At 42.0% G+C, this 27,104-nt stretch overlaps 1 protein-coding gene across 4 annotated transcripts in view; it reads right to left on the bottom strand.

Moving 5' to 3' along the window:
• LOC120791199 (zinc finger protein GLIS1) overlaps positions 1-27,104 on the bottom strand; it is a 79,235-nt gene that overhangs the window by 1,267 nt on the left and 50,864 nt on the right. For 3 of the 4 annotated variants that reach the window (XM_040129450.1, XM_040129451.1, XM_040129448.1), the window contains exons 5-10: positions 19,775-19,936; positions 16,810-16,920; positions 13,870-14,011; positions 10,866-11,040; positions 1,152-1,297; positions 99-254 (exon numbers count right to left, since the gene is read on the bottom strand). In XM_040129450.1, the coding sequence (XP_039985384.1) occupies positions 99-254; positions 1,152-1,297; positions 10,866-11,040; positions 13,870-14,011; positions 16,810-16,920; positions 19,775-19,936 (892 nt within the window). The remainder of the gene's footprint in view (positions 1-98; positions 255-1,151; positions 1,298-10,865; positions 11,041-13,869; positions 14,012-16,809; positions 16,921-19,774; positions 19,937-27,104) is intronic. The other variant, XM_040129452.1, reaches the window with a different exon arrangement.

Raw genomic sequence — 27,104 nt, 5'->3', positions numbered from 1 at the left:
CAAAAGTTCAGTTGTTCAACATGTTGATAAAATCATTCAGGTTATTTTTTATGACCTTCATGATTCTGGCATATAGGCCCAAGGTAAAACGTCCTCACCTGCAGGGCCAGTGTTGCTAGTCAACATGTGGAAGCCATTGTGCTGATGGGAAGTGTAGGCGTGAGTGTCTCCTGGGACGTGGACACCACCGACTGTCTGCTCCATCCTGTAGGAGTCTCCGAAATGGAAGCAGCTCTGAAAGCTGCCTTGGTATTCTAGGAAATGAGGGAGGATGTTGAAGAGTGGGGACGAGGGAGAGAGAGAGAGAGGAGAAAAATAGAAGCCAGACTTGATCAACTGCCACCAGCGTCTATGGGTGGTTGTTTCCAAAGTCAGTAAGTGTCCACTCCATCCAGCTGAAGCTCAATGTGGATCTCAAATTATGACAACGCTATATTTGTGCTCGAGCATACTCTGCCAGCCCCTTAGTATATAACATTTGTCCCCATCGTCTCAGTTTGTACTCGGAATTGACCGCAGGAGTCACGATAATGGGAAAGCAGCCTTTGCCGGAGCGCTCTTACGCAACTCCCTGACCACAGCGTGGTTAGAGAGACGTCCATGTGTAGATCTTTACAGGGAAAACAGTGTTTAAGGCATTAGGAAAAAGGCTCAGGAGTGACAGCTGAGCTTGCCATGTTATGGCGCTGAGAGACAGCTGAATATATGAGCCAGCATTTTGTTGGCTAATTCAGCGCAGGGAAAAGGCTTCCGGCATGTGGGTTTCCCCACTCTGTTTCTACAACTCTAATCTCACTGTCCTAAAAATGCTCTGACAGAGTCACAGGGCAGTATCGCTGCTATAAGAGATAACTTTCTCTCTCCAAGGCCTTTTATGTGGGTCTGGTGGTACAGTAAGCGTTTGAAAAAGGACACGGGTATTCAGATTTGAAGTGCAGTGTATTCAAGTGATCAGACACTGTGAATTCTCTCACAGGATATTATATAAGAATAATAATAATAGACGGGCTACATGTTGCTGACTCACCTGACACAGGAAGAATTTCAGGATATTAAATTGAAACGCCAATAAACATTTTCAAATTGATTCCAAACCAGATTTCCTGAAACGAGAAGTTACATTCAGACAGATGTCTCCGGGACAGTCTTACCGTCGTTGGCAGACTGATGATGGTGATAGTGAGAGTAGGGCTTTTGGTGAGGGTGAACATGCTGTTTCTCCAGTGGAGGAGGCGGAGGAGGAGGAGGAGGCGTCCCTGTTCCCTTCATCCCAGGAGACAGGAGGGGACCCGACACCCTGGAGGACACACAGAGAGGGCGGGTGAGACATACAGTTAAAGCTCTCAGTCTATCATAGATCCTTTCTTGACAGTCTCACTAATATTTCAATAAAATGCTTCATGCATTGTGACATCCCAATCAAAGCCAGAGCTACATGCCGGCCTGCTAACCACATGATCGGACGAACCCAGCAGGGTACTTGGTGATGCTAAACACACAGAAGAAGAAACAGTCCAGGCGTGTGGAAACTTGGGTTCCCCACACGTAATCGTCTTCCTACCACATATTATGATCTTAAGTCAACAAACAGCAGAGTGTGCATTCAAGTGAAACCACCCCCCCACTCCAAAACACACACACAGGCACGCACGCACACACACGCACGCACGCACGCCGCCCACCATTACAGTAACCCCAGGCTTTGTGGCCTGGAGAGAGGAAAGCACAATCGTGTTTACATTCATGATGTCTGAGAGAAGCAGTATTCAGATTACATGTTTGTGACTTTGTGGACTCGAGTAGCCTGGAGAACAACTGAGGTTTGCACGCTGGCTTATTTTTGTGGCTATTGATCACTTAAATAAAGATTTGTCTGTGTTATTGGATACATTTCATCTGATACAGCAGAGAAAAATCACATTTAGGGACATAATCTTCAACTTGACAACACTGTGCCTGCCCAGAGTCATATTTAAATGGAGCATACTGTCGATTTCTCTTCAGTCTCAGCTTTTGAGAAGTCTCGTTGTGTGCTATCATACCAGCCGATTGTAATTCTGCCAGTTAGCGTGACAGTTAAACCGGCCGAACTTCAAGAACCTGCAGAATGAAGTGTACAGTCTACGGCATGTTTTGTTGAGCTTGTGCAAAAGCTTTCAGCAGCATCTGAGGACCAGTTCTGCATAACATCATATCATCTCAAATGAAAAGTATGATGCTATCATGATGGTTGTTACTTATTTTTAATTTTGTCATTGCTGTAGAGTGTGCACATGAAAGGATTTCTAAAAAAAAAAAGAATTTTAAGGGGAAATTCATCTCAAAATCAAAGTTTGAGAAACATTAGCAAAAATGTACACCCTCTTTCAGATATGCCTCGTGTTATGTAAATGTGTTGTCAATTTTACGTTTCTGTCTCAGGTCTAAATAAGTGCCTAAGTCATGTTTACGTAAAAGTCACAACTACAGTCTTACTGGGTTGCACTGAGTAACATTTCCATCAACACTCATAACATGGCAGAAGTCTGAATTTAATCCCTATGAGGGAATACTACTATTCCATTTTTTGCCAAGGGTTGAATGAGACAATTGATACCGCTCTCATGTCTGTAAAACCGATGTGAAGCTAGAGCCAGTTTAGTTTAGCACAGAGAACACACGGGGGGAAACAGTGGGCCTGGCTCTGTCTGATGGTTAAAAAAAAATTGTTTTACAAAAAATAAGCCTACCATGTTATTTCTAATTTATTTAGCCAATACAAAAATACAAAAACCAAAATGTAAAACTGACAGGTTGTATATAGTGTGTTAATCAGTGATGTGTAGGAATTTCATTACCTTCGGACAGAGCCAGGCTAGCTGTTTCCCTCTGTTTCCAGACTTTAGGCTAAGCTAAGCTCACTGGCTTCTCTCTGTAGCTTCATATTTAACAGGCAGTGCGGGATCAATCTTCTCATCAAACTTTCAGCAAGAAGACAAATAAGCATATTTACCAAAAATATCAAACTATGCCTTTAACTTACACCAGCCCATGTTTAAATACGCATAGAGCTATTTAATGTGCGTTCTGTTCTGCCCTAATAAGATCACAGTGATAAATTTACCCAGAAGTAAGAACCATCTCTGGTTTTTATTCACTTGAATGTTAAATGACAAATTTAACAACTTAATGCTGCACACTTGACATTAACGTAGTGAAACAGCAATCTGGTAAAAAAAAAAAAAAAAAATCCAGATTGATAGCCAACAGACCTGCCTTTAAAAACAGAGCTGGCCGATCACCTCCCCTCCAAATATTCAGCAGCTACTTAGTACCCTCTCATGACTGCATATCAGGAATGCCAACACATAAACTGCTGCTGTGTTACTATGTGAAAGCATATGGTTTGCACTAAGCGCTATATGATTGTGATGACAGAGTGTTGCTGGAGGCGGCCGAGCCCTCAGATGACTGCTCACCGCTGGCCTGGCTGGGGCCTACTATATGACCTACTGCTCCATGCATGAGGGATGTCCCACCCAGCACTCAGTATCTGGCAGCGGCGTCGTCCATGCCATTTGGCAGAGAGTGGCCGATGAAGGGAGATGGTGAAGGATGTCAAACCAAAGAGCAAAACGCTTCAAAGCTTTCCTGCCAAAGCTAAATTTAATTTACATTTTACTTAGCTGTAGGACACAGCTTTAGACTCCTAGTGCTTTTGCCATCATCGATGGAGATCATTATAAAACTGTACAAAAATTATACGCTGAAATAGTCTTTTTATTGCCTCTATTAAGAGAGGTCATGTTTTTGCTCCTGTATGTCTTCTTTCTGTTTGCCTCTGTCAAACTGAATTGATCCCATGAAATCTGGTGGAGAGAGAGGCCTTGAGCCAGTGAACATATGATTATATTTTCGCAGTAATCTAGGGTTTCCATCACACTAATAACCAGTGGTAGAAAGTAACTAGGTAATTGTACCTACTTTTACCTTACTGGAGTATTTCAACTTTCTGCTTCCACTCCCCTACATCTCAGAGGGATATATTGTACTTTTTACTCTTTTTACTTTTACACTACATTTATTTGACAACTACAACTACTGGTTACACTAGAATAAATACATAGAATAAACTACCCACTAGTATATTAATTAGTTAGAAGTAGCTCCACCTTGACCAGTTACAGCTTCCACTGATACTTTTGATACTTTTTGTACATTTTGCTGCTAATACCTTTACTCAAGTAAAACTATGAACATAGGACTTTACTTGTAATAGAGTATTTTTATCATGTAGTATTGCAGCTTGCTTAAGTAAAAGACCTGAACGCTTTCTTCACTGCAAATTGCTTTGACACAAACAAAAAGAGGGACTTTCCAAATTCCAAGGTCTGCAGGATTAGCCAATCAAAACAATTTAAAACTTAGGTGATAGGGCCGATTCCTTTGGAAGAACCAACAAGTTGGAAAATTGTTCATTCTGAGACCCTTCTTGTCACTGCGAAAACGCTCATGTAGGTATCATATTTAAGTGCTTAGCTGTATATGGACTTCACTTGACCTCCATGTCTATCTTGACAAAACTGAGGAAGCTTGTGTGCCACCTTGTGTTAGTCCAGCTCTGGAGAAACTAGCTGTTAGTGAGGGTGGATAATCCATGGGTTGGCACAGGCCCAGTGCGCGGCCATGTGTTCCTGCAGAGAGCAGCATTCCCCCAGGAGCTGCTGTCAGCACAAACTCAGGAAACAGTTATACTGTTCATATTTTTACGAGCTGCCTCTATGTGCAGCTAAAGTGAATCATAAGCTAATCACTGCCAGCTGCCCCTGGCCCTGCTCTCACTAGTCTCTAGCTTGCTAGCTACTCAAGCTTGAGGTATGACGGGAATCTTTCCTATGCCACGTTAATCTCTCCTCAGGTATTCATCATCACTGACCATCCTGCTCCGCTGTACTCTTTCCAGCTAGCCCACCCACTCCCTCTGTCCCTCCGCAATGAGAGTGATTTGACCACTGACCTGTTGATTCCTGAAGGTAGAGTTTTTAAGGGGGGGATTTTAAGGTTGATGGACTAAATTTTATAAAAACAGAGAAGGTCCAGAGGTTAGGGAGCATGGGAGTGATGTGTAAAATAGTCAATACCATTACAGAATGATGCAAACTTTGGCCTGTATTGTTTTAAGATTGTGTTGAAAAGTGATTTTGATGTGAGGTTTTTTTTTAAATGTTTTTTGTTTTTTTTTTAACAGCTGAGGAGCTAAATAGTTTATGAGACCGCGCCCTTTGCTCACTCTAGTGAGGACACTAGCTCAGTGACTTTGACTTGACTGGCTCAGTGAATTTTTCTGAGTAATATGGGAAAGCTGATGTCATTCTGGGAATGAGATTTGGTTCAGTTCTGAAGTTCTTGGCTAAACTCCAGCCTTACAAATGCTACAAGAAAATGAAAAGGACAGTCCAACCTGGACTGTCTGATGCTGCCCTGAAGCCACACAAGTCCAGACAAAATGACTGGTATTCAGGTATGAGGGCTTGGACATCATCACTACTGGAGTCCAACTATTGTCCAGAAACATTACGGCTTATTGTGTTATTGTGCAGTCTGGCTATCTGTATGGAGGCACGATGGACTGGAAAGAAACCTTAAGATTCATGAGCAGCCCTGCTCTGCTCCTCATTCGTCTTCCTTCACCTGCAGGTAACTGTCCCACTAGGGAGCAGGGATCAGACCCTGTCCTCTAGAGACCCTGCATTCTCCACAAACACATCTCTGCCTGCCCTCTCATCTCCCCACTCTGTAGCCGACCATTAAGCCCTGCTGATGGATGACAGGGGCTTCTTTGGCGCAGATTGGTGGGAACACTTCTGGTTCTGGTTAGCAAGCTAAAGCTGTGCTTGAGAGACAGACTACAGCATCCTGGCTAAAGCTAAGCTAAAGCTAAGCCAACCCCGCAGGCCCCAGTGTGAAGAGCACAGCCAGGGCTCAGGATATTTTGGGGGCCCTGAAAGCTCTCTGTTAGTCCCAGAAAGACAACTGCCCAAAACACAAAGGATACATCCTTAATTACCATTCTTGTTGGAGGAATTTAGACAGTAAATCATCAGAATTTTCTTTGAGTTAAATGTTTGTGTAGACGGGTTAATTGAGGACTACACATTATTAACTGAGGACCACAAACTGACCACATGCCGCCTTGAGCAACTACCTCAAAAATGTTTTTGTTTGGGTTGTGAGATTGACACTTGTTTTCTGCATTACTGGAGAATGATAATGGCTGGAGGACAGACAGTGTAGAGTTACGAGCCGTGAACGTCCCCCTTCAGGGCAGGAACTCTTAATGTAGCTCCGTGCCGTCTCTGCCGCCACTTTAATTCAATTAGCCTGTGTCAATCACTGCCAAGGTATCAAACTGACTGAGTACAATATTTGCAGAGGGGTTCTAATATCAATACTCAGGGAAAGGCAGTAGAGTCGCCCATCTGCAATTATATAACCACATATGGCCGAAGCACTGAACGACAACATTTACCACCCATCTCTCTGTGAGCACAGGCCACCATAGTGGAACAGCCGTCTCTACGAGAGAGGCCCTACACACACTCTCACGCACACACTCACACTCCTGCCGCACCGATCACCAAGTGTATTTCAACTGGCATATTTTAATATTAGCTTCAGAAAAATGACACTGGTATTTAAAAAGTGAAAGGAGTCTAAATGGTCCATTTGAGCCAGAGTAAACACATTTAGCTATGAGGTCAGAGGCTGCCACACTAGAGGCAGGTTAGTTTGATAATTTTGTCAAAATGTTTAATGTCCTGCTAAACCGTTTGGGAAAAACAAGTGCGGCACTGATATTGACTTTGGCAGCAGCCTGTATACTCAAGGCTTTAAACATGTAAATCAAATGCTCCATCTTCAGGCAAATGTAAGTAGACGTTTTATGCCCGGCTAGTTGTAGGTCCGGCCACAACTTGGTTTTTAACTCCTCACCCCACCCTCTGTCCATACAGTGTGATGAACGGATAGACCATTACAGTATATGTGTGTGCGTGCATTCATGAGCACTTTTGGGTCAAACATCTTGGTTCGATGAAATCTGTAAATTTTGAAATTGGTGCAGTTTTAATGCAGTGTTGTCATCATGTCACAAGTATGAAGGAGCTTAAGGTGGGGAAGCAGAGATATACATAAACAAAGGAGATTACTTATTTGGCATAATGGGCACTTAGGAAAAAAAGGGGATTCTCACCCCCCCCAACACACACTCACACACGTTCAGATGTTCCTCATCAAGCACCCAAAGGAACGGACCCACGTCTCACATCCAATATGTCCCACTGCCTGTTGTAACCGCTGTTACAGCATCCCCTACTCAGGTCCTTTTCACTTTCCATTTCTTTCCTCATGCAGTTAATTGTGCATGGTGCTGAGAAAGAGGCACAGAAACCGCAAGGTAATTTCAACACCGTTCTCCTCCTCTCAAGGCTTGAAACAACACATCACCTTCCAGATGCTTACAGGCCGACCTGACGTCTCTGAGCGGCGCTCGGACGTTTACATCCACACGGTTTAACCGCGCCAGCCCGCTGCACTGTTTGTGCTGGAAGTTGACCGGCCTGCTGTGCCTCACACCCCAATCACATGCAATCATGTGTGTTTCCTGGATTACTATATGTAAACTCCTCTCACTCACACACACTCCCACACACAGAGACACACATGAGTACAAATGTATGCACGGCTCTTAGAGTAAGAAAGCCATCAAACCTTATTGTGTCATACTTCTATGTTGTATATACTCCCATAAAAGTGTATATACACACACAGACACCCAAAGAGCAGACCACAGAGTTAAAGGAAAGCATGTTTATGTAACATGATCACTTTTGTAACACAGGGTTTATGATGCTTGATTCCATCCACTCTTTCTCAATGTTATTAAACTGTAAAAGACTTTTTTCCTCCACTACCTCCCTGGTTTTCGGCACATTGTTTAGTACAGTACAAACTGTGCCTCCTGACGACACTTGGGCTCTGTAACTCTGCTCCCCTGGCTCTCTGGGGAAATCATCGGCACTAATAGGAAACATGCTGTGCCTCTCACGCACACACACACACATACACACAAAAACAGGAGGAACAACACAGATACACGAAATGAGCTGCCCTTCCCTGCCGAAGTGTCCCCGAGAAAGGCAGCTGTAGCTCTACGAGCTGCAGATTCTTTTGAATTGTCCGTATCTAACATAAGAGGCAGCTTTGTAAAAATTAGTTTCGGTCGAGTTAATTAATGTGTTCTCGTTACAATCAATTGAATTGAAACATATTTTCTTCTTTGCCAAAGATGTAGCAATATTGGTACACTTACTAAATATTATTAAATCATCCTCAGTTTTATTGCTTTGTCTTTAAAAGCGTCCCCAGATGTACTTATTTTCACAATTATCTGGAAGATGCATCATCTTTTGTGATAGTTTAATTTGATACAGTTCATTGTTGTATGGCCCATCAGTAGATCAACTGTCTAATGCAGTATATGATGGTCTATCCAACATAAGTACCTAAAGTAGATTTGTACAATATGATTTTTTTGGTAATGCTTTCTCTTGTCCGAGAGAATCTGTTGATCCTTATCCTTGAGGGTAAAACAACTCACAACGCAAACTCCAGAGGATGATACTATCAATCTGCTTTGACAGTTTACTCTCATTAAATTGCGAATCATGTCCGGCCAAGCGGTTTGGTCATTGTGCTGATGCTGTCGTATCCAGTAGAGATGGGGGACCTTATGAACACTGATTCCAGTGCCAGAAATAGAGCTGGTGATGTGTCACGTTGACCCTGTGGTGACCAGCACAGCCCTTCTTCCCATGAGGCATGTCTTAGGGGTTGTGGAGTTGAGTTTGTTTCCAGTAAGACAGCCAAATGGGTTTGTCAGCAGGACCGAGAGGCTTAACCTAACATGAGCTAAGGGGGTTCGCCCTGTGGTTCGTCCTGGATTCAGGATAATAAATAGGTGAAAAACAATGGAAACAAAGGGTGAAAAGTGTGATCATAATGATAATATCAGGGTGATGCTTAGTAGAGGAAAAAAGTTTTTGCTAAGTTTTTGACCTTTGTGTATTTATGAAGATAGATACAGTGCCTTCAGAACGTATTCAGACCCCTTCACTTTTTTTAACATTTCGTTATGTTGCAGCCTTATCCTAAAATCATTTAAATTCATTTTTACCCACTCAAAACAACACCCCATAATGACAATGCGAAAACAGAATTTTAGAAATTTTTGCAAATTAATTGAAAAGGAAAAGCTGAAATGTCACATTGACAAGTACTCAGACCCTTTGCTATGACACTTGAAATTTAGCTCAGGTCCCTCCCATTTCTCTTGATCATCTTTGAGATTTTTCTACACCTTGACTGGAGTCCACCAGTGGTAAATACATTTGATTGGACATGATTTGGAAAGGCACCCACCTGTCTTTATAAGGTCTCACAGCTGACAATACATATCAGATCAAAAAGCAAGCCACAAGGTCGAAGAAACTGCCCGCGGAGCTCAGAGATAGGATTGTGTCAAGGCAAAGATCTGGGGAAGGCCACAAAAAACTCTCCGCTTCATTGAAGGTTCCCAAGAGCACAGTTGCCTCCATAATTCTTCAATGGAAGTAGTGTGTAACAAGGACTCTGCCTAGAGCTGGCCGCCCAGCCAAACTGAGCAGTCGGAGATAAGGGCCTTGGTAAGAGAGGAGGAAGCCTCTCCTCAGTGAAAGAGCTGTTTGGAGTTTGCAAAAAAGCCCCTAAAGGACTCTCAGTCTGTGAGAAACAAGATGGTCTGATGAAACCAAGATTGAACTGTTTCGCCTCAATTCTAAGTATCATGTCTAGAGGAAACCAGGCACCACTCGTCATCTGCCCAATATCGTCCCAACAGTGAAGCATTGTGGTGGCAGCATCATGCTGTTGGGGTGTTTTTAAGCAACAGCAACAGGGAGACTTTTCAGGGTTGAGGCAAAGCTGAATGGAGCAAAGTACATAGATATCCTTAATGAAAACTCAGGACCTCAAACTGCGCTGAAGGTTCACCTTCCAACAAGAGAATGACCCTGAGCACACAGCAAAGACAACGCAGGAGTGGATTCGGGACCACTCTGTGTATGTCCTTGAGTGGCCCAGCCAGAGCCCTGACTTAAACCCAATCGAACATCTCTGGAGACCTGAAAATGGCTGTCCACCGACGGTCCCCATCCAACCTGACAGAGGTTCAGAGGAACTGCGGAGAAGAATGGCAGAAAATCCCCAGATCCAGGTTTGCAAAGCTTGTTGTGTCATACCCAAGAAGACTCAAGGCTGTTACAGCTGCCAAAGGTGCTTCAACTAAGTACTGGGTAAAGGGTCTGAATACTTATGTCAATGTGATATTTCAGTTTTCCACTTTAACATTCTGTTTTTCCTTTGTCATGATTGGGTGTTGTTTTGAGTGTAGATTGATGGGGGGAAAATGAATTTAAACAATTTTAGCGTAAGGCTGCAACATAAGAAATTGTGAAAAAAGCGAGGGGTCTGAAAACTTTCTGAAGGCACTGTAGATATAGTAAATAGTTTGGTGTATGTGTAAAAAATCTTTGTCTACTAAGGTTTTTGGTAACTTCAGCTAGAAAACTTCTACCTTACCGGAGTGTGATATCACATGACTTACATGACTTTTTGTAGAATTTTCCATTCTCCAATCAGGAAATTTACTAGATTTAATGTTTATTTTTACTGCCCTGCTGGCAAACTTATAATTTCCCCACCCTTACCAGTAATACAGAGTTTTAGAGCAAGTAAGACACATCTTTACATCTGAATACATCCATGTTACACGTCCACGAAGGACTCACCCATCTCTCGTGCCGTCCATGGCGGTCAGTGGGGACAGGTGATGAGGGCTGCCCAGGTCCCGGTCTAGTCGGTGTTGTCGAGAGGGCAGGTCAGTGGCAGAGACGGCGTTGGGGTTAGGGGAGAGGAGCTCCACAGAGGCACTGTGGTGCGGGGTGCTGTCGCCAGTGTACAGGCCTGAAAGATAAATTAAGCTAATTCAGTAAATGTCCCAAATAAACCCAAGGGCCATGTGTTCCATCTTCCCTTTGAGCAAATTAAAAGCCATTTCATGGCAAAAGGATTTTGTTTTGACAGCCTTCATCCAATCAGAGATCTTTGTGAAATAAAATATTCTGTGTTTACGCTGTCTGTAATTTAGGGTACATTGTTTGTGCTGCCACAGGGATTGGCTTTGTTTGTCCTTTAAGCTGTTTGTTCTTATTACACAAGAAAATAAAATGGTACATGTGTTTAAAAGGGGGAATAAGGTAACTAGATAGCCTCTGTTTTGTTTGAGTTTGTGTATCATGGATATGGTTATCTAAACACTGATCAATTTTTCTTATCCAGAATGCCCTGCAAACTAGGGCTGCAACTAATGACGGTCATTATTGATCCATGTTTTATTTGTTTTTATTTTTCAGTATTTTAATGAAATATGCCCATCCCAAAGTTCCCAAAGCCAAAGATGATGTCTTAAATAGCTTGCTTTCTCTGACCACCAGTTTCAAACCAAAGCTATTCATTTTGAAATGATATAACACAGAAAAACGCAGTTGACCCTAATTTATATAGAAATTCAAACCAGTGAACCTTTACCATTTTTGCTCTTCTTTAATATTCACTCTGTGAATGTGCTGCAATGCTTCTGATCTTTCAAACATTACAGTTTTCAAGTGATTCAATTCCCTCAACATTTAAATATTCTGCTCAGTCAAGAACTAGACATCGTAGACACCAAGAGAAGCTGAACTTGATCTCCACTCGTTCTTCTTCCAACACAGTAAATCTACTCTCTCCATCTTCTGCTCCATTTATCACCTTGTTTCTTTCCCGGCATCCACAAGGAGAGCAGCGCGCTGACTGTCTTGTGCAGTTAACCAGCAACGAGAGGAGAAGACAGGAAGAGATGAAAGGAAGAGAAAAGATCGTGCTCCTGGTTTTGCCGTTTCCAGGCCCAGCTGTTCTCAAGTGGAAGCATGCCGAGGCCTGATCTGACAGCACTCTGAAACGGTTACAAGCTTGATTCATTACCCTCAAATCATCAGTCGCAGACCTTAAATGTTTTCCCCTTTAGCCCCAACATCTGCTAACAGAGCGGCAAAAACAGTCGAAAAATAATGGCTATGATTGCCTCAGTTTCCTCGCCGATTCCTTGCAGAAGGAGACAGAGAGGATCTGATGGCACTCCTTTACAGTTAGTGGAGGATTATGTTCTGAAGATGTTGTGGAAAGGCTTCTGGTCGAGTTCAAGAAGAAAGTTCTTTGTGAGAAGGTGACAGAGATGTTTATCAGCCACTCAGCATAAAAGCAGGAACATGTAAACCTCTGCACCGAAAGTATGATGAGTCCTTCCTCTGGTTAATCAGGGAACACTCTAATTATGCTCTATAAAACAGAGAGAGGCTTCTCGTAAGTCTCGCTACACCCGTGTGAATAAGAGCAGACTTATAACCAGCGAACAGGAAAACAAGTTCAGCTCTGACTGGAAGCATGAGTCATTTTCTGCTCCACAAGTGTTAATGATGGGATGGCTGCCCACTTTGCTCCACCTCCTCCATGCATCCTATTGGCCCTAGAACAAAGTGAAAGTCATGTAAATGGAGATCCTGAATGCCAACCTGCGACATCTTTGCTGGCCTTGAATAACACTGCATCCTTGAACACTCCTGCATAAGCTCATGAGTGAGCTCCTCAGGGCTTTAAACCATTTGAAACAAGAGAGCAAGCGACATCCACTCAGAAACAGAGGGAGGCCACGGGTAAAAAGCCAAGACTCAGAGGCCCGGTTCGACATTCAAAGACAAGTTGAGCGTTCACAGTCAACGGTGCGCAGAGTTCCAGCAACAATAACAGAGAGCAACGGGGAGCCTGGAAAGGGTACAGGAAGAAAACAAGGACAGATGTGTCCATAAACTGAGGGAGCTGCGGGGCATCGCTCTTGTCTCTAAGATTGTTATAATCTATTTATCTCTCTCTTGTTCCCTGTCTAGTGTGGTGTTGACTTTTGGTGATGGTCAAATGCATCAATTAGAAAAATGGAAGTTTAAAGGCCACATGTGATGAGTAAAAGTTTCCATTTGTAGCTGTTGCTGATGGTTTTTGCAGTCATTGCATGTAAGGTTAATATGATATGGTTATGAAATACAAACCAGACAAACAAAAGTGCAAGGTTGTAACACTTAAACTTAGTCCAATGACTAAAATGTTGATATAAAATGTGTATAAGCAATTAAAGATAAATTATAGTGGTGTAATTTGTTTATATTTGACCAAAGGCACCGCAAGTATGATTTTTACTGCCCGAGAGCACAAAATTACCATAATACATCTGCAGGAATGTTGACATGGCTGTTGATAACCAGCAATGACTCGGTGATTGCTTTGCCAGGTGTCTGGATTTCTGGCAGTCAGACTTCACTTGCTGGCCTGTTCTTCTGTTTTGGAGCAAATGCTCCCTAGCCATCGATATTTTGAGACACAGCCAGTCTCTTGCACTCACATTTTGAATTGCTCAACCATGGAGGATAGTGCTACTACCGGTGTCATATGACATGTCGTATTCAAGCCAAAGGGCAAATGGTTAAGAAGTATTACTTGTTAAAATATTTTTTCTGTTGAATTCCTGCAGTAATTAATTTATATCCTGACATGTTTTGTGAACATTTTTCATGTGGAAGGTGCACTGAGAGAAAGAGAGACGTGAAACCTATGTTTTCTGTTGCCGGCAGAGGCATTGGATTAATGCCTCTCTGAAGTTACATTATCAGGGTATTGGAAGACAGAGCAGCGTCCTTTGTGTACCTGTGAAGATGTCTTGGCCTAGTCCAGGAGAACGACCATCTTTGCCGTTGTAGAGGTGCTGTGAGGAGGTGGAGCTCTGAAGGTGCTGCATGGACAAACAATCACTCAGGACATCCTGCTCCAGGTGAGGGCAGGGCCGAAGCTATCAATCACAAATATTAGAACATAAAATAACATTAGATTTCGAAAGAATTCCATTTGGTCTGCAAGATTAGGCAACATAAGAACAGAACACGGCTTGAGTTTTGTCTATTTGTAGGTTGGACCCTATGTGGAACGTGGTTTTCCTTGTGTTTTCTCTTTTTGCAATAATGTGATTGTAATGTTAATTCGAAACAGTAACTCTGCAAATGAGAATACACTGTCAGTTAGGGGGTACCAAAGGAGAGATCATATGCTCCTTTTTGAGTCATTCGTTGGCCTTGGACATTGTGGGTAATTGATCACTGCACCAGCTCATAGCCAATGTGAAATTGCTTCTGTTTCTCTCACTGCCAACAGTAATGGGGGCAACTGAAGACACATTTCAGCTTCAGAGTCAATCCCACGCCACACAAAAGAAACCTAAACCTACAGAGCCTTGTGTCAGTCGGAGATATGAGACATCTGCCTTATGGATCGGTGGAACAGCTGACCTCTGCTGTATACATCAGTGGATTTCACTGTAATAAAACATGACAGTTGCTGAGGTAATAATTTTGCCAGGACTAACAACCACTCAGGAGATTTACCTTCAAAAATCCTGAAAAACCAACACAGGGATCAGGATAAAACTATAGCTAACCAATAATGAATTAATCCCACTTACAAATATTAGCTGTGCCTCAAAAGCCAAAACCCTAGTGTGCCATAGAGCTCCATTGTTTATCCACAAACTAATACAACACGTCAGTGAGCCCAAACGTTGCACTGGGTGACATGTTCCTTGCTCATTATGATGAGCAAATATGACATTATTGCTAACCTAACAGCATTTTGATCACGTGTTAGAGATGTACAGTAAAGCACGCACAGATTAAATTGTTATCTGTCCACTCGGGTCATTGCTCTCTGGGAAAAATAAGAGGGTAACGCAGATTGTCATGACAATGCTGAAGAATTTTTCCACCCACAGTCCAACCACGAAATCAAAATGTGAATTTGATTTTCATGGAATAACAAAGGCTGGATTAGTGGATGTATGGACAGACACGCAGATACAGGGAGAAAGAAGGACTTATTGAAAAGGCTGGAATGATAATAGAGAAAAAAGCTTGGTGGACAGCATAACCTTAGTCATGTGTAACTGGAGCGCTTAGTTTGAAAGATGCACTTGACTTTTTCTAGTTCGAATGACTCAGAGCAACATTGCCAGGTTTTTATGCCTCTTGGCGTCATAAAGTTGTCACTTCTTAATATTACAAACTCTGTTGAAAAATATGTATTGGTCAAGTTAATATCAAAGCATGATGACAGAAATAAAAATTTTCTGATTAACTAAACCCACATATATTGGATTCGAGGCCAGCGGAATCAGCTTTTCTTGAGTTCAAACTTAGCCTAATTATTATGTAACTAAAGCATTACATAAGAAATACATAAATAAAATGGGTATCACCGCACAAATTAGTTCTTACAGAGGAATTACTTTTTACTAAATATTTTCAAATAGTAACTACTGGGTATGAATGCTACGTAGCTAACTGAAGCAGCTGACAAAGCTAACTTTAACTTGCTGATATATAGCAGTTGATCCATTTACACTGAGGAGTAAAAGAGACACTTTAATATGGTCAACATATATGCCATAACACTTGATTAAAATGCTGGTTAATAATTATGTAAAAAGTGTAAATTTTAAATTACATTTCCCAAAAATACACAACCTGCCTCGAATGACAAAATGTTATGCCAGTAATGGCTAAGACGTTCTGCCTTCTTGGCCACTGAAATCATGAATGATGGCCATTATCAACATGCTGGCATCATCCACGTTATGATTTCACAAGTTATGAGTAGATACTGTATGTCAGTGTCATCCTGGGAGAGCCTTATGAGTGCCCTGCAAACCATTCATCACATGTAATTGGGGCTCTGTTCTCCCCACAGCGACACTCCTAACAGTTTTTCTCCCAGCCTGCTCCAAGAGTGGAGTAAGAGCATTTGTTTGACATTTGTCCATAACATCTGGCCACTGGGGTATTCCACACTACAGCTTATTAACAATGCTACAAGCACACATGTGTTTCCCTTTACGATGCGAAGCAAAGGAACACATCATCCAGCCTGTCACTATCCAGCCCCTTCCATAACAATGAGCCCATTCTCTCTGTTATTTACCCGCTTCCACTCAGGGAAAAAATGGGCTTTTGACCATGAACACGATGAAATGTGGTCAAACTCGATCTATTGTTGGGTAAACGACTCTCAAAGACACCAATCTAGTCCACCCCCCAGCCTCCCAACCCACGAATTAGACCAAGTAGTTAGATCTGTGGATAATACAGATCAGAGTAGGGCAGATTACATTTGTAAAACCTGCAGCCCCGCCGTATTGACTTGAATAAGGTCATACTGGAAGTTCACCAAGAAAGAGATGCGCAGTAGCTCTTGAGCAGGGTATACTGTACAGGCTGTGTTGTAGTCTACGCAGGCAAAGCCAACCATACATACAGTATGCCCACTATAATTCTTTTTAATGCAAAATGAACCATAACAGATAATATTTTAAAAATTCACAATATTTAATGAATTTACTGTAGACTTCAAGTTTGACTTAAGGCGAATTTCATTTGCTTTTATTCAATGCTCAAAAACTAAGAAAACAACAAATGTCATGTGATGACATGACAGAATTTTGTTTCCTTTTTGGCAATATAACTTTTTCTTACCACTTGACACACCAGATACACATAGCTTTTTCATAGCTTTTCCTTCCAACTCTTGCACAGAGTATCTTACCTTTCTACGCACCTGTTGCTCTTTGGCCGAGTGGATCTTGACATGTTTGCGTAGGGAGCTGGGATCTGTGTAACGCTTGGTACAGCCGGGGATCTGACATGCATATGGTTTCTACGAGAAGAGAGGAAACATTTCAAATCAGTTTTAAAAATGAAATACATTTAAATAAGCTGTATTGTACAAAAGACAGCACCGAGGAAAAAGCAGGACAGCAACTAAAGAAGATACCACAGACAAATGAAGGAGCAAAATCAATATTCAGTAAGTTTGAAATTTGTTGAAGTAAAGGCAAAGTTAAAGTCCTACCTTTCAGCTGAGAAACACACATAATTTGAAGTAAAAGGAAGAGCAGAAAAGGGATGAAAAGAAAGGACAAACAATCAGTTGTAAACTATTTTAATACCAAATGATCTCGACACGACAGGACTGCGGTATATTTGTTATCCAGGACTTTAAGGCGGTTTGGTCTGTGTTCTGTTTCACTCTTTCTTCTCTCGTCAGTAGTGACACCCCATTCTCCCGGTACTGACAACATTAATACTGCATCATTAATAATGTATAAAGATGTCGAGATGCTGAATAGTCAGCTGATGTTTAAGAAAATTTTTGTTTGTGACACGTTTGTTTGTGTTACACTTTTTTGTGTTACACGCATTTTTTTTTTTTGCATGACTGAGAAAACAGACCTGTTAAATTTTCTACTTCAGACACTGTTTCTATTTTATCAAAGCTGTCTAGTGGTTCAGCAATCTGTACGTCAGTGTAGGGGCTGACATATGGACTGTTCGTAAAGAGGGAAATGTAGGCAGATTAGTATTAGTGTAACAGAAATTACATCTGTAAAACGACCACACTGTCATGGCGTTTCCTTATCATTTCACATTCCTCTCATTAACCGAGCAAATATAGCGTGTGGCTCACTGACTGACGGGTTTTTCCCCTCGAGGCAATTTTTTTCTTCATCCTCCGGAATATAAATTCCCCATTAAAGTGTAAGGAGATACGCGTCTTTATTTGCTCTGCTCCCATACCTCAACCTTCTCTGTAAATAATCCATTGTTATTCCAAGGTGCTTACTGTGCCACTCATCCCCGCCATGTTTGTTTTGCCAAACAACGCACCCAATACATCTCCAAACCCTGAGTAAAAAAAAGATATCAAGCAAAGCTTCTGTGTAGAATAAATATCATTAAAGCCTGAAAATGATTTTTCCCAAACTGTTTTTGACAGGGCAGGCAGCTGAGCAGGGACAGCGAAGGCCTTAGCAGGGTGTTGATGTAAATCCATAAGCATCGGGGTCCCAGATTAACTGCATCATTTGTCCTACTGTGGAAAGAGTGGGTGGTGGAAGAAAATCCCTAACTGATAGGAAAACACAAGTCTGCATTCAAATTTCTACATAGGTAGGGAGGAAATATTCTGGTAATCTAGATGTTATAAAAAATACTGCTAAAATGTTTTTCAATTAAAGTTTAGCAAAAAGTGGCGAATTTAAGGATTTACTGAATCCATGAGACCGACATGAGGTAGAGCAAAAGGCAAGTGCTTTCCATAATTTAAAACCGTTCTCTGTTACAAAATGACTGCTGTCATATGAGTTAAAAGTAGCCTGTTAACAGTTGTAAGGTTTACAAAATAATTCAGACACTCAATAATAGGAAAGAAATGTTATCCCCGTTATTAACATTAATTTTTCAATGATAAATATTCAGAGTTGTGTCAGAGACTTGTAGATATGGCACTTATTGCATGTTTGTCTGTCCTCCAGGGATCCCGCTTCTGTTTCTCCCTTTTGGTTAAATTTCTTTTTGTCCAAATCAAGGCTGCTATGTTGTTCAGACTGTAAGGCCCTTTTAAGACAAATGTGTAAATTTAGGTATATAAGTAAAATTGAATTAACTTGACTGGATGTGGCTCAATGGCAGCAGAGCAAAAAGTATTTTAATCTGAATTTGGACTGACATAAACAAAGATTTCACCAGTCGATAAAATTAAATTACTTCCTAAAACACTCTGTCCCTATCCAACACAGTGCCCTTGATCTCTAGATCCACAGTTTAAAGCTGGTAAGTGTGTATGTTTTATTGTCTTTAAGGTATCCAGCAACATATACAGTAGATAAAAATATTATCAGGAGGTGTTTAGATTGGAGTAGTGTGAAATAAAGTGGAAATTATTTTAAAAAACAGAGAGGAAAACTGAAAAGTTCCCTAAAATGGCAGAGGAAACAAATACCTCAACTCTGCTCAAGTACATAATTTCAGCAAAACAACTTATTTACTCGCCATCTGTGTTGGCGTGCAGATGGTGATAAAGTGAGGTATTGGTGGGGTTACTGAGACATGACGAGTGGCAGCAATGGCTGACTCAACCTTTCCTTCCCGTTCCACAGGTCAGAGAAACAGGCGAGGCTCTGTCTGAGCCCACAACTCCAATCCAAGTCTGTTATGGCCTGAGTTGCGACTCAGCCTAATGGAACTGATCATTTAATGATCTGTGGCGTTTCACTGCCAGTGTAGAGAGAGCGAGAATGCTACACTGCTCACTGACTGACAGCAAATTAAAGTCTAACACTGTCAAGATGTGGAAATGGGCATTGAGGCTTGGATGGAAGTGCAGTTTTTTACGTCGGCGTAAAGGCGAAGGAGGGGTACAGTATGAGCAAAGCTATAATCAGGGATACACACTAACACGTATCCTGAGGGGACAGTCAATGCCAGTTCTTCAACAACTAGTTTTTTAAAATTTGCATATAATTTAATCCCTGAATGGATTTTATAGAAAATGAATGCAGCCTGTATCGAAAAAACACAAACATTTATAGTCTATAATTTCATGCAGCCATCCGTTCTGCAACACTCTGACCACCCAGACTATTTTAACTGTTGGCCTGAGACATGTTAAACATTAATCTACTCTGCTGAATCACTGGGAGTTGAGACAGAGCATAGACTTAGTTTCTGACCGTGTCCAGGTGAGTGCGCTGATGCTTGGCGCGGTCACTGGAGTTGCTGAAAGCTTTCTGGCAGCCGGGGTGCTGGCACAGGTACGGTTTCTCCCCTGTGTGGCTCCTCAGGTGGATCTTCAGGTTCTCCAGACGTGAAAATGCTTTGTTGCAGCCCTCGAACTGTGGAGGAGGGAAGACATCACAAAACACACACACACACACACACACACACACACACACAGATATACACATGACACAGGAATGCATACACACACAGATACACACAAAAAAGACTCAGGTATGCACAGAACCACACAAGGACATAAACAAACATCCACATGCACAAACACACACACAGAAGAAAGAAACCAATCAGTGTAAAGCTGGCCGATTCTGCTACAGTGTGCGTTCTGTATATGTGTATGTGTATGACTCAGAAAGGAGTTGTCCCACTCTTTCCCTCAATCCCTTGATCACTCTCACAGCTGGCGGTGTTCACTCTACACCACATACTCACCAGCCATGGTAAAGTGAGAGATGCTTACGAACATGGGTGGTATAATCGCAAGCATTTTTTCCATGGCTCTTGAGTTACACAGCCAATCTAAGGACCTTTGTTTAAAACCACATCCACTTGAAAGACAGCGGCATGCGTGACAGTACACCTGCCTCAAGGCTGCTCTTTAAATTGAAGGGGAAACTGGAGTGTGCTGTACAGCAGCGGTTAATGGACTGTAATGCATAGCATGAGATAAGTGTTCTGCTGTGTACAGTACATTAGACTGACAAGTGACAGTGACTGTAAACAGGCTCATATCCGACCCAGCTTGGCCAATTTGATCCCGACCACTCAGCCAATGAACACTACAGATTTGTTAACACGTGAATGATTTATGAGGTTTCTCATATAACCACTCCTGCTCTTGAGGCAGAAAACATGGCTGATTGGTTAATGAGGCGGTCCATATCAAGACCCCCTACAGGGGCTGCCGTGTAAAGAGTCACAAATTGTATGGGTGTACAGTAGTATGGGAAGCATAGCTCAGCTTGTATCTACCTAATGTTAATGCCATTTAGGTATTCAACAGCACCTTGACATCAATATACAGAGACTTAACTATCACAGGGTACAATAGAAACAGGAGGGGGGCTCTGGTCAGGGCTGTTCTTGTGTACAGCCACTTCCCTCCCACCCTGTGAGGTTTTCAGATGCATGGCTTCTATGGCCGGTACATAAAAAAGACGGGCACCAGACAGATAGATGTGAAGATGGAGACAAAAAGTGGTGTTGGGGATAGAAAAAATACGAAAAAGCAGGTAGCTCCACAAAGAGTAAGAGATCGTATAAAATGTTAAAGCAAATTAAAGCAACTTTTAGCCCCTTCTGACCAAAAAGTTGCAGGAACTAGGGAACCAAAGGTACCAAACTCAGGAACTAAACTAGGAACTAAAAGTCACTTTTGCGCATCCCTGTTTGAATTTCCACCACATCTGAATAATTATGAAGATTAGACAAACATAACCGATGACAGATGGCAACATTTGAAACACAATTTTCCCACCAGGAAACAAGAACACGGACTGATCCCGTTGTCCCTTGTATTTACTGTGCTGTGACTGGTATTTGAGTTAGACGTGCAGAAGTTGGAGAGGACCAAAAACTCAAGAATGCCTCTCTCTACATTTCATATATTCATTCATTTAAATTTCATCACTTTTTTTCTAACCAGTCAGGAAGCCAACAAAAAAGGCTAACTTTGTTATTAACATTAATAAATATCAAGAAAATGTCCACCCTGCTTCCAATATCAATACTGGCACCTCCATTACTTCCTAATTTTGTGAATTAAGCTGTAGCCAAGTTGTTGTTGCTGCATTGTCTGTGTCTGACCAATTTGTCAGTGAACCATCAGAAAGCGCTACTCCTGGAACAGCTGCTTTTTTTGCCGTGCAGAAACAAAACTTTGTTCCTAGTTTCTCTCCTCAGAACTCGGATTAACTTCCCGAGTTCCTAAAAAGGTTCTTGGTCCCCTGGGAAAGTTCCTGCAACAGAAGCTCCCTAGATTTTAAAATTTCGGACTCCTTTATTTATTTATTTATAAATTTGGCAAGATGCAAGAAATATTGTGTTGAACAAGGAGACAGAATTCTGAAACAAAGTAGTCTTTATTCATACTATTTCAAAAACGTAGAGATGAGATTCCAACACTGAGAAAAAGGGAGCCAGGAAGACATTTGGTCTGATAAATACAATCGTGCAATTACTCTGACTGTAAACTCTGAAGTTCCCTCTCAAATGCCAGACAGTATCTTCTAAGCTTTACTCATAAGCAACTATTATTCGTAAATCTTACTCCAAACCCAATTTCTTTCAAAGGGCTAAACTGAACTCGGTGCATATAAAACTGTATCCACAAACTGTTGCGGGGGCTCCACGGTCTCTACTGTCCGTTGTAGCCTGACCTTTAGTGACGCCTGCTAACAAAAGGTCAGGTTACGGCTAAGGAGAGAGTGACACCATTCTTCTAATGGGCCTTCAGGCGCATCTGGGCTCAATGCTCATCCCTGGCCTCCTTCATTCACACGCGCAGCACAGGCATGGCCTTCTATTCAGTGAGGCTCCATTTAATATAGGCGAAACCTAAGCCTGTCACGGTAGAGCTGTGTTAGGTGACCAGGCTGATCTATGGGTGTCTGTGTATGTCTCTGCGTGGCTCAGTAAGGGAGTCTTAATCTGCCCATTTATAGCTACACAACACACAGCTCCTCATGAAGTTTGTAGGAGCTTTGAGCAAGCGAGTTTGGAAACAAAAGCTTTCCTTTTACCATGATCAGATAGAGGTTTCTTTTCTGATTGTCAGATTTTTTACAACAAGATTGGGAAGTTGATTGTACTGAAAACAAACATGGGCAAACATAAATGCACCAAAACATAGGTTGCGGATTTATCAATGCCTCGGATTGAGAACAAAGCTGTACATTTTATCATCTCGTTCAAGTACGGCTTGTTACTGTCGGTGCCAATGCGATACCTGAATTTCAGCGCCAAAATAATAAATTTCTCGATATCCCAAGCATGTTTTTCTGCAAAACCATTTTTTTCTGATAAACAAAATAAGTGAAACTTCTCAAAAGCACCATTATACATGTTTGTCTCAGCACAAAGCAGTCATATAAGAACTTCACCTAAATTAAATTAAAGTCTATATTGAAAAATATCTGAGCAGAGAATAAGAAAACAAGATCAAGAATCCCACCGAGCATTTTGATGCCATCTTTCAACACTTGACACTTTCCAATACTCAAAAAGTTCCAAAGCACTCTATAGCCAGCCTATATTCAGGAGTTCAGCATAATTAGTGGCAATCCACTCAGCTATTATTGGATCAAGGCAATGTGTGGTGTGGTTAAAGTTAAGGCAATTGACTTGTCCCAAAGTGCACAGGAGAAATGCATAAAATTTATGCATCAAATAATCACAGCCAAAATGTCTGACTGCTTGCCTAGACAGCAGCACAAACTTGCAGCAAGGAGGACTGGAATGAGGTATGAGGAAAAGTATCACCCACTGCACACAGGCTTCAGCACGCAACGATGGAAAATGTCTTTAAGCGTTGACGTCGCAAAGTGTTGTGCAGCGGAAACATATTATTCTTGAGTCATGCCAATCAAATGTTTCAGCTAGAAATGAGAAAGGCAGCCAGGGTGGGAAAGCTTAATAAAAATCTCAGGGCAAAGGAACATCCGCACTGCCATACCCGTCATGACAGACACGGTCCATGCTGACTGCTGAAATTCGGCGCCGAGCATTGGAGTTTGAAAAACAAACACGGCTATTATTGACTTGCCAAAAGTGTGTATTTATGTATAAGGGAATAATCACTCTTTCATTGCTTTCTTTTCTGCAATACAAATTTGAGGCTAAATTATAGTTAGGGGTCCGTGGAGGAAACCGTGTTAACTGTGTAGAGCGTGTTATTACTCAGGGAACGGGACTAGCAGGAAGACAGCCGAGTATGACCTTTTCCTGCCTGCTCGGAAACCAATAGGCAATGCCATCTTTAGAAATGGACATTACCCAGAAACCCTGTAAGAACATTTTTGTGCCACAGTAAGACGTTGGCCAATCTTCTGGTTCTTTTAGTGAGTTTGTGACTGTCAACTTCATTTTGGATATTTGAGGCATACATTGCTGTAAAATACACTACTACTGTTGGTATTGACAGGTGAGAAAGTGTTTTAACAGTATTGATGTGGGCAGTATATGGTCCTACTTTGGTGAAGGAGTGACCCATGGTAATTATAAATCCTGTAGTCCTGGATCTGATTCCCACTAGACTGATAGTTTTATTCCGTTTTGACAAGTTACAAATATAATGATGTTAAAGCCAGTCAAAAGGGCATATGTAAATATGTCCACTATATAGTCCATAAGGAGTTGCCTAAAATACAAACTGTTTAGAAAGTAATGAACACATAGGTTAAAGTGGTATAAACATAGAGCTGTGGTGGCTGAAGCTTCTGACATAGGATCGATTTTACCTTTGATATAATCTATGAAAACAGTTTAGATTGCACTAATCACATTAATTGCTTTAAACATGTTTAGTTTTCCTCTCTGAAAACCTTCGTCTAAGGTAAACCAGCAGATCATCACAAGAAGGGAGCGACACTGGCAGCGTGGAGGGATTTGAGCCCCGTTTGACACCATTTCACTCTCGAGTGGTGGGGGAGTTCAGTAGCTCGGTAAACATTGGGGATGACAGCGGGGTCTTGACATGGCTGAAGGGGGCCAGAGTGGGTTGAAAGGGTGGACAGGCAGCTGATCACAACAGACAGATTATGGGCCCAGCATGCAGGCTGGTGGAGGTGCAGGGCCCGCCTGAGGCCTTCATGGGAAATGACTCCTGACTGGCAGTGAAAAGGCCAAACAGTGTCGGGGCTAAAAGGCAGCAGTGTGCAGCTCTCCTCACATGCAGTGGCTCATTAGCAACCTGCAGAAGCTGCGGATGATGTGAACAAACCAGCCGTTATGGAGGAGTGTTAGGGGAAAATATGGCTGCTGACATGTGGGACAGGAATCTGATTAAACGCTTTAATGAATGACGTAAGAAGAGAGAGGGAATTGGAAATACGGTAGATGTTGATGATGCTGCAAGCATCAACACTAGATCAGGCCTCTGACTAATGATAGGGAGGTGGGATTCAACTGTTCAGCTGCTAACTAGCATGAAATTCACTATTACTCATTTTCAGAGCCCCCCCCCCCCCCATCCATAAAAGAAGAAAGTTCTAAGAGTCTAACAGCCTCCACAGGTTTTCCGCTGTGAATAGTTATACCTAAGATATATCAAGGTTCCTTTACGGCCAAACCTGACAGACATGATGAAGGGCAAAGAGTTTTGGTGGCAAACGAAAACACTGCCAAATAAAACATGTTATAAAGTGCCAATGCTCAAAAGCGGCCTGTATAACTTTATAAGTATGAAAAAAGCGGTTGCTGGAATGAGTTGGTTTATCACAAGGTGTCTTTCTCTTCCCTGACCAACGAGGAAAACCACCAACACTTCAGGATCTGTTCGGAGGGGAGGCTATGGAGCAGAGTGCCCCGGCTGTGGATGGGAGGAACATGTGCATTTAATCTGCCTGCTTCCAAATGCCCTGTGGCAACCACAGCAAAGAGCAGAAAAACGTAAATGGATGAAATTATATCCATATGATTCAATGAGACAGCTAAGGAGAGGCAGGTTTCTCATGCACTTCGTCAGGATACAAAATTAAACACAGCTTGGCTAAAACATTCACATTACATAGTTTACAGATATCATTTCCACTGCGAAGCGGTACCCTTTTAGCAGCCAGCCTCATCTGTTGCAAATAGGGCTTTAATTTGAATCAAAGATATCGTTAGACTTTTTTTTTTGCTTGTACAAGAGAGAGATGAATTCACACACACTTCCTTTGTGTTAACTTGAATCATCTCTGCTCCCCTGTCTCCTGCGTTTTGCCTAATTTTTGGGGAGCCTTGATTTATGAACAGTGAGATATGAGTACACGCAGCAAATGACTAAAAGCGAGGGAGTGTTGTCCAGATGTGAAGAACAAGCAAGCTGAGTGAGAGCTCAGCCGATAAATTGGTGGGAGGAAATAGTCATGTAAATGACTAAAGAAATTGTTCTTAACAGCCATTTTACACCCATGCCTGCATAGTTTGGGGGCCAGATTAAAAACTATGTGGATGGCACAACAGGAAGCATTCCTATGATGACTAAATGCTCACATAATGAGCCGACCCAGCTGTTTTGTTCCTCTCACAAGCTGTTTGCTGGGGATTGAGGAGGAAGTGCAGTGATGGATCTGAACCCCTGCTCTTGCGGTGGAGGCCTGGCAACAGTGCGAGCCTGGCTACACAACAACATGGTGAGGCTTCATGGAAGCACTTAACCTGTTGTGATTCAGAGGCCTTCATTCGAATGTCTACCAGCTCTGCAGCCCTGCATCAGATTAGAGAGCTAAGATGTGATTTCCTCTTCAACCAGGCAGCCTGGGGTTTACTGGTTCACCAGGTTGAGGGAAAAAGGAAAACAGGGTCACATTCTCAAACGCGATGAAGCAGACTGACAGGGAAAAGGATATGTCTTCTGTGTTATCATGAAGCATTAGCAGGGACCCAAACCTACTTCCAACCAAATTCTGCTGTTGCCCCCAGCATATAAAAATTTCCCTCTGGGTAAAAGCTCAGGGTGTCAAATCGTTTTCATACAGACATACTTTACACTCAACTGGATGAACAGAGCTTAGCCGTGCAGCTCCCTATGAGACAGTCTCTGCTTGTAACAAACACTTGATTGAGTTTCTGATCACATCCATGTCAGTGCTTTATAAGTGACAGAAGACAGCGTTTGGATACAAAAAAACCAGAACAGCAAAGATTGCAGGATGATTGCCTTCTTTTTTTTTTTTGACTAGGTAGCCTAACATCCCCAGATAAATGTACCCATCAGTTTCATGACAGAGAATTCTACTGCCTTATTTACACAACCCTTTAGCACGCAAGTCCAGTAATTCCTATTTCTTCACATGCTCTATATGCACCCTTTCCCTGAAAGGGTGTCTTTAACTTAAAACTGGTTTACTGCCACACTTCATAATCTTATTTTATTCCGTTTTGCATGGGAAATTACTAAATGACAAATTTACTACGGTGCCAGTGACAAGGCAGAACAACACTTTTAATTTAACCTTGTGCATCTTCCACATTCACGTGAATATGACAATATTCAATTCAGACTTGAGTCGCATTCGTAGTCTTGCGGAAATGTTACTCAGTTTGACAAGAGACCGACAT

This window comes from Xiphias gladius, chromosome 6 (genome assembly GCF_016859285.1).
Source record: "Xiphias gladius isolate SHS-SW01 ecotype Sanya breed wild chromosome 6, ASM1685928v1, whole genome shotgun sequence".
Lineage (NCBI taxonomy): Eukaryota > Metazoa > Chordata > Actinopteri > Istiophoriformes > Xiphiidae > Xiphias > Xiphias gladius.
This window is presented reverse-complemented; position numbering and strand designations above follow the sequence as displayed.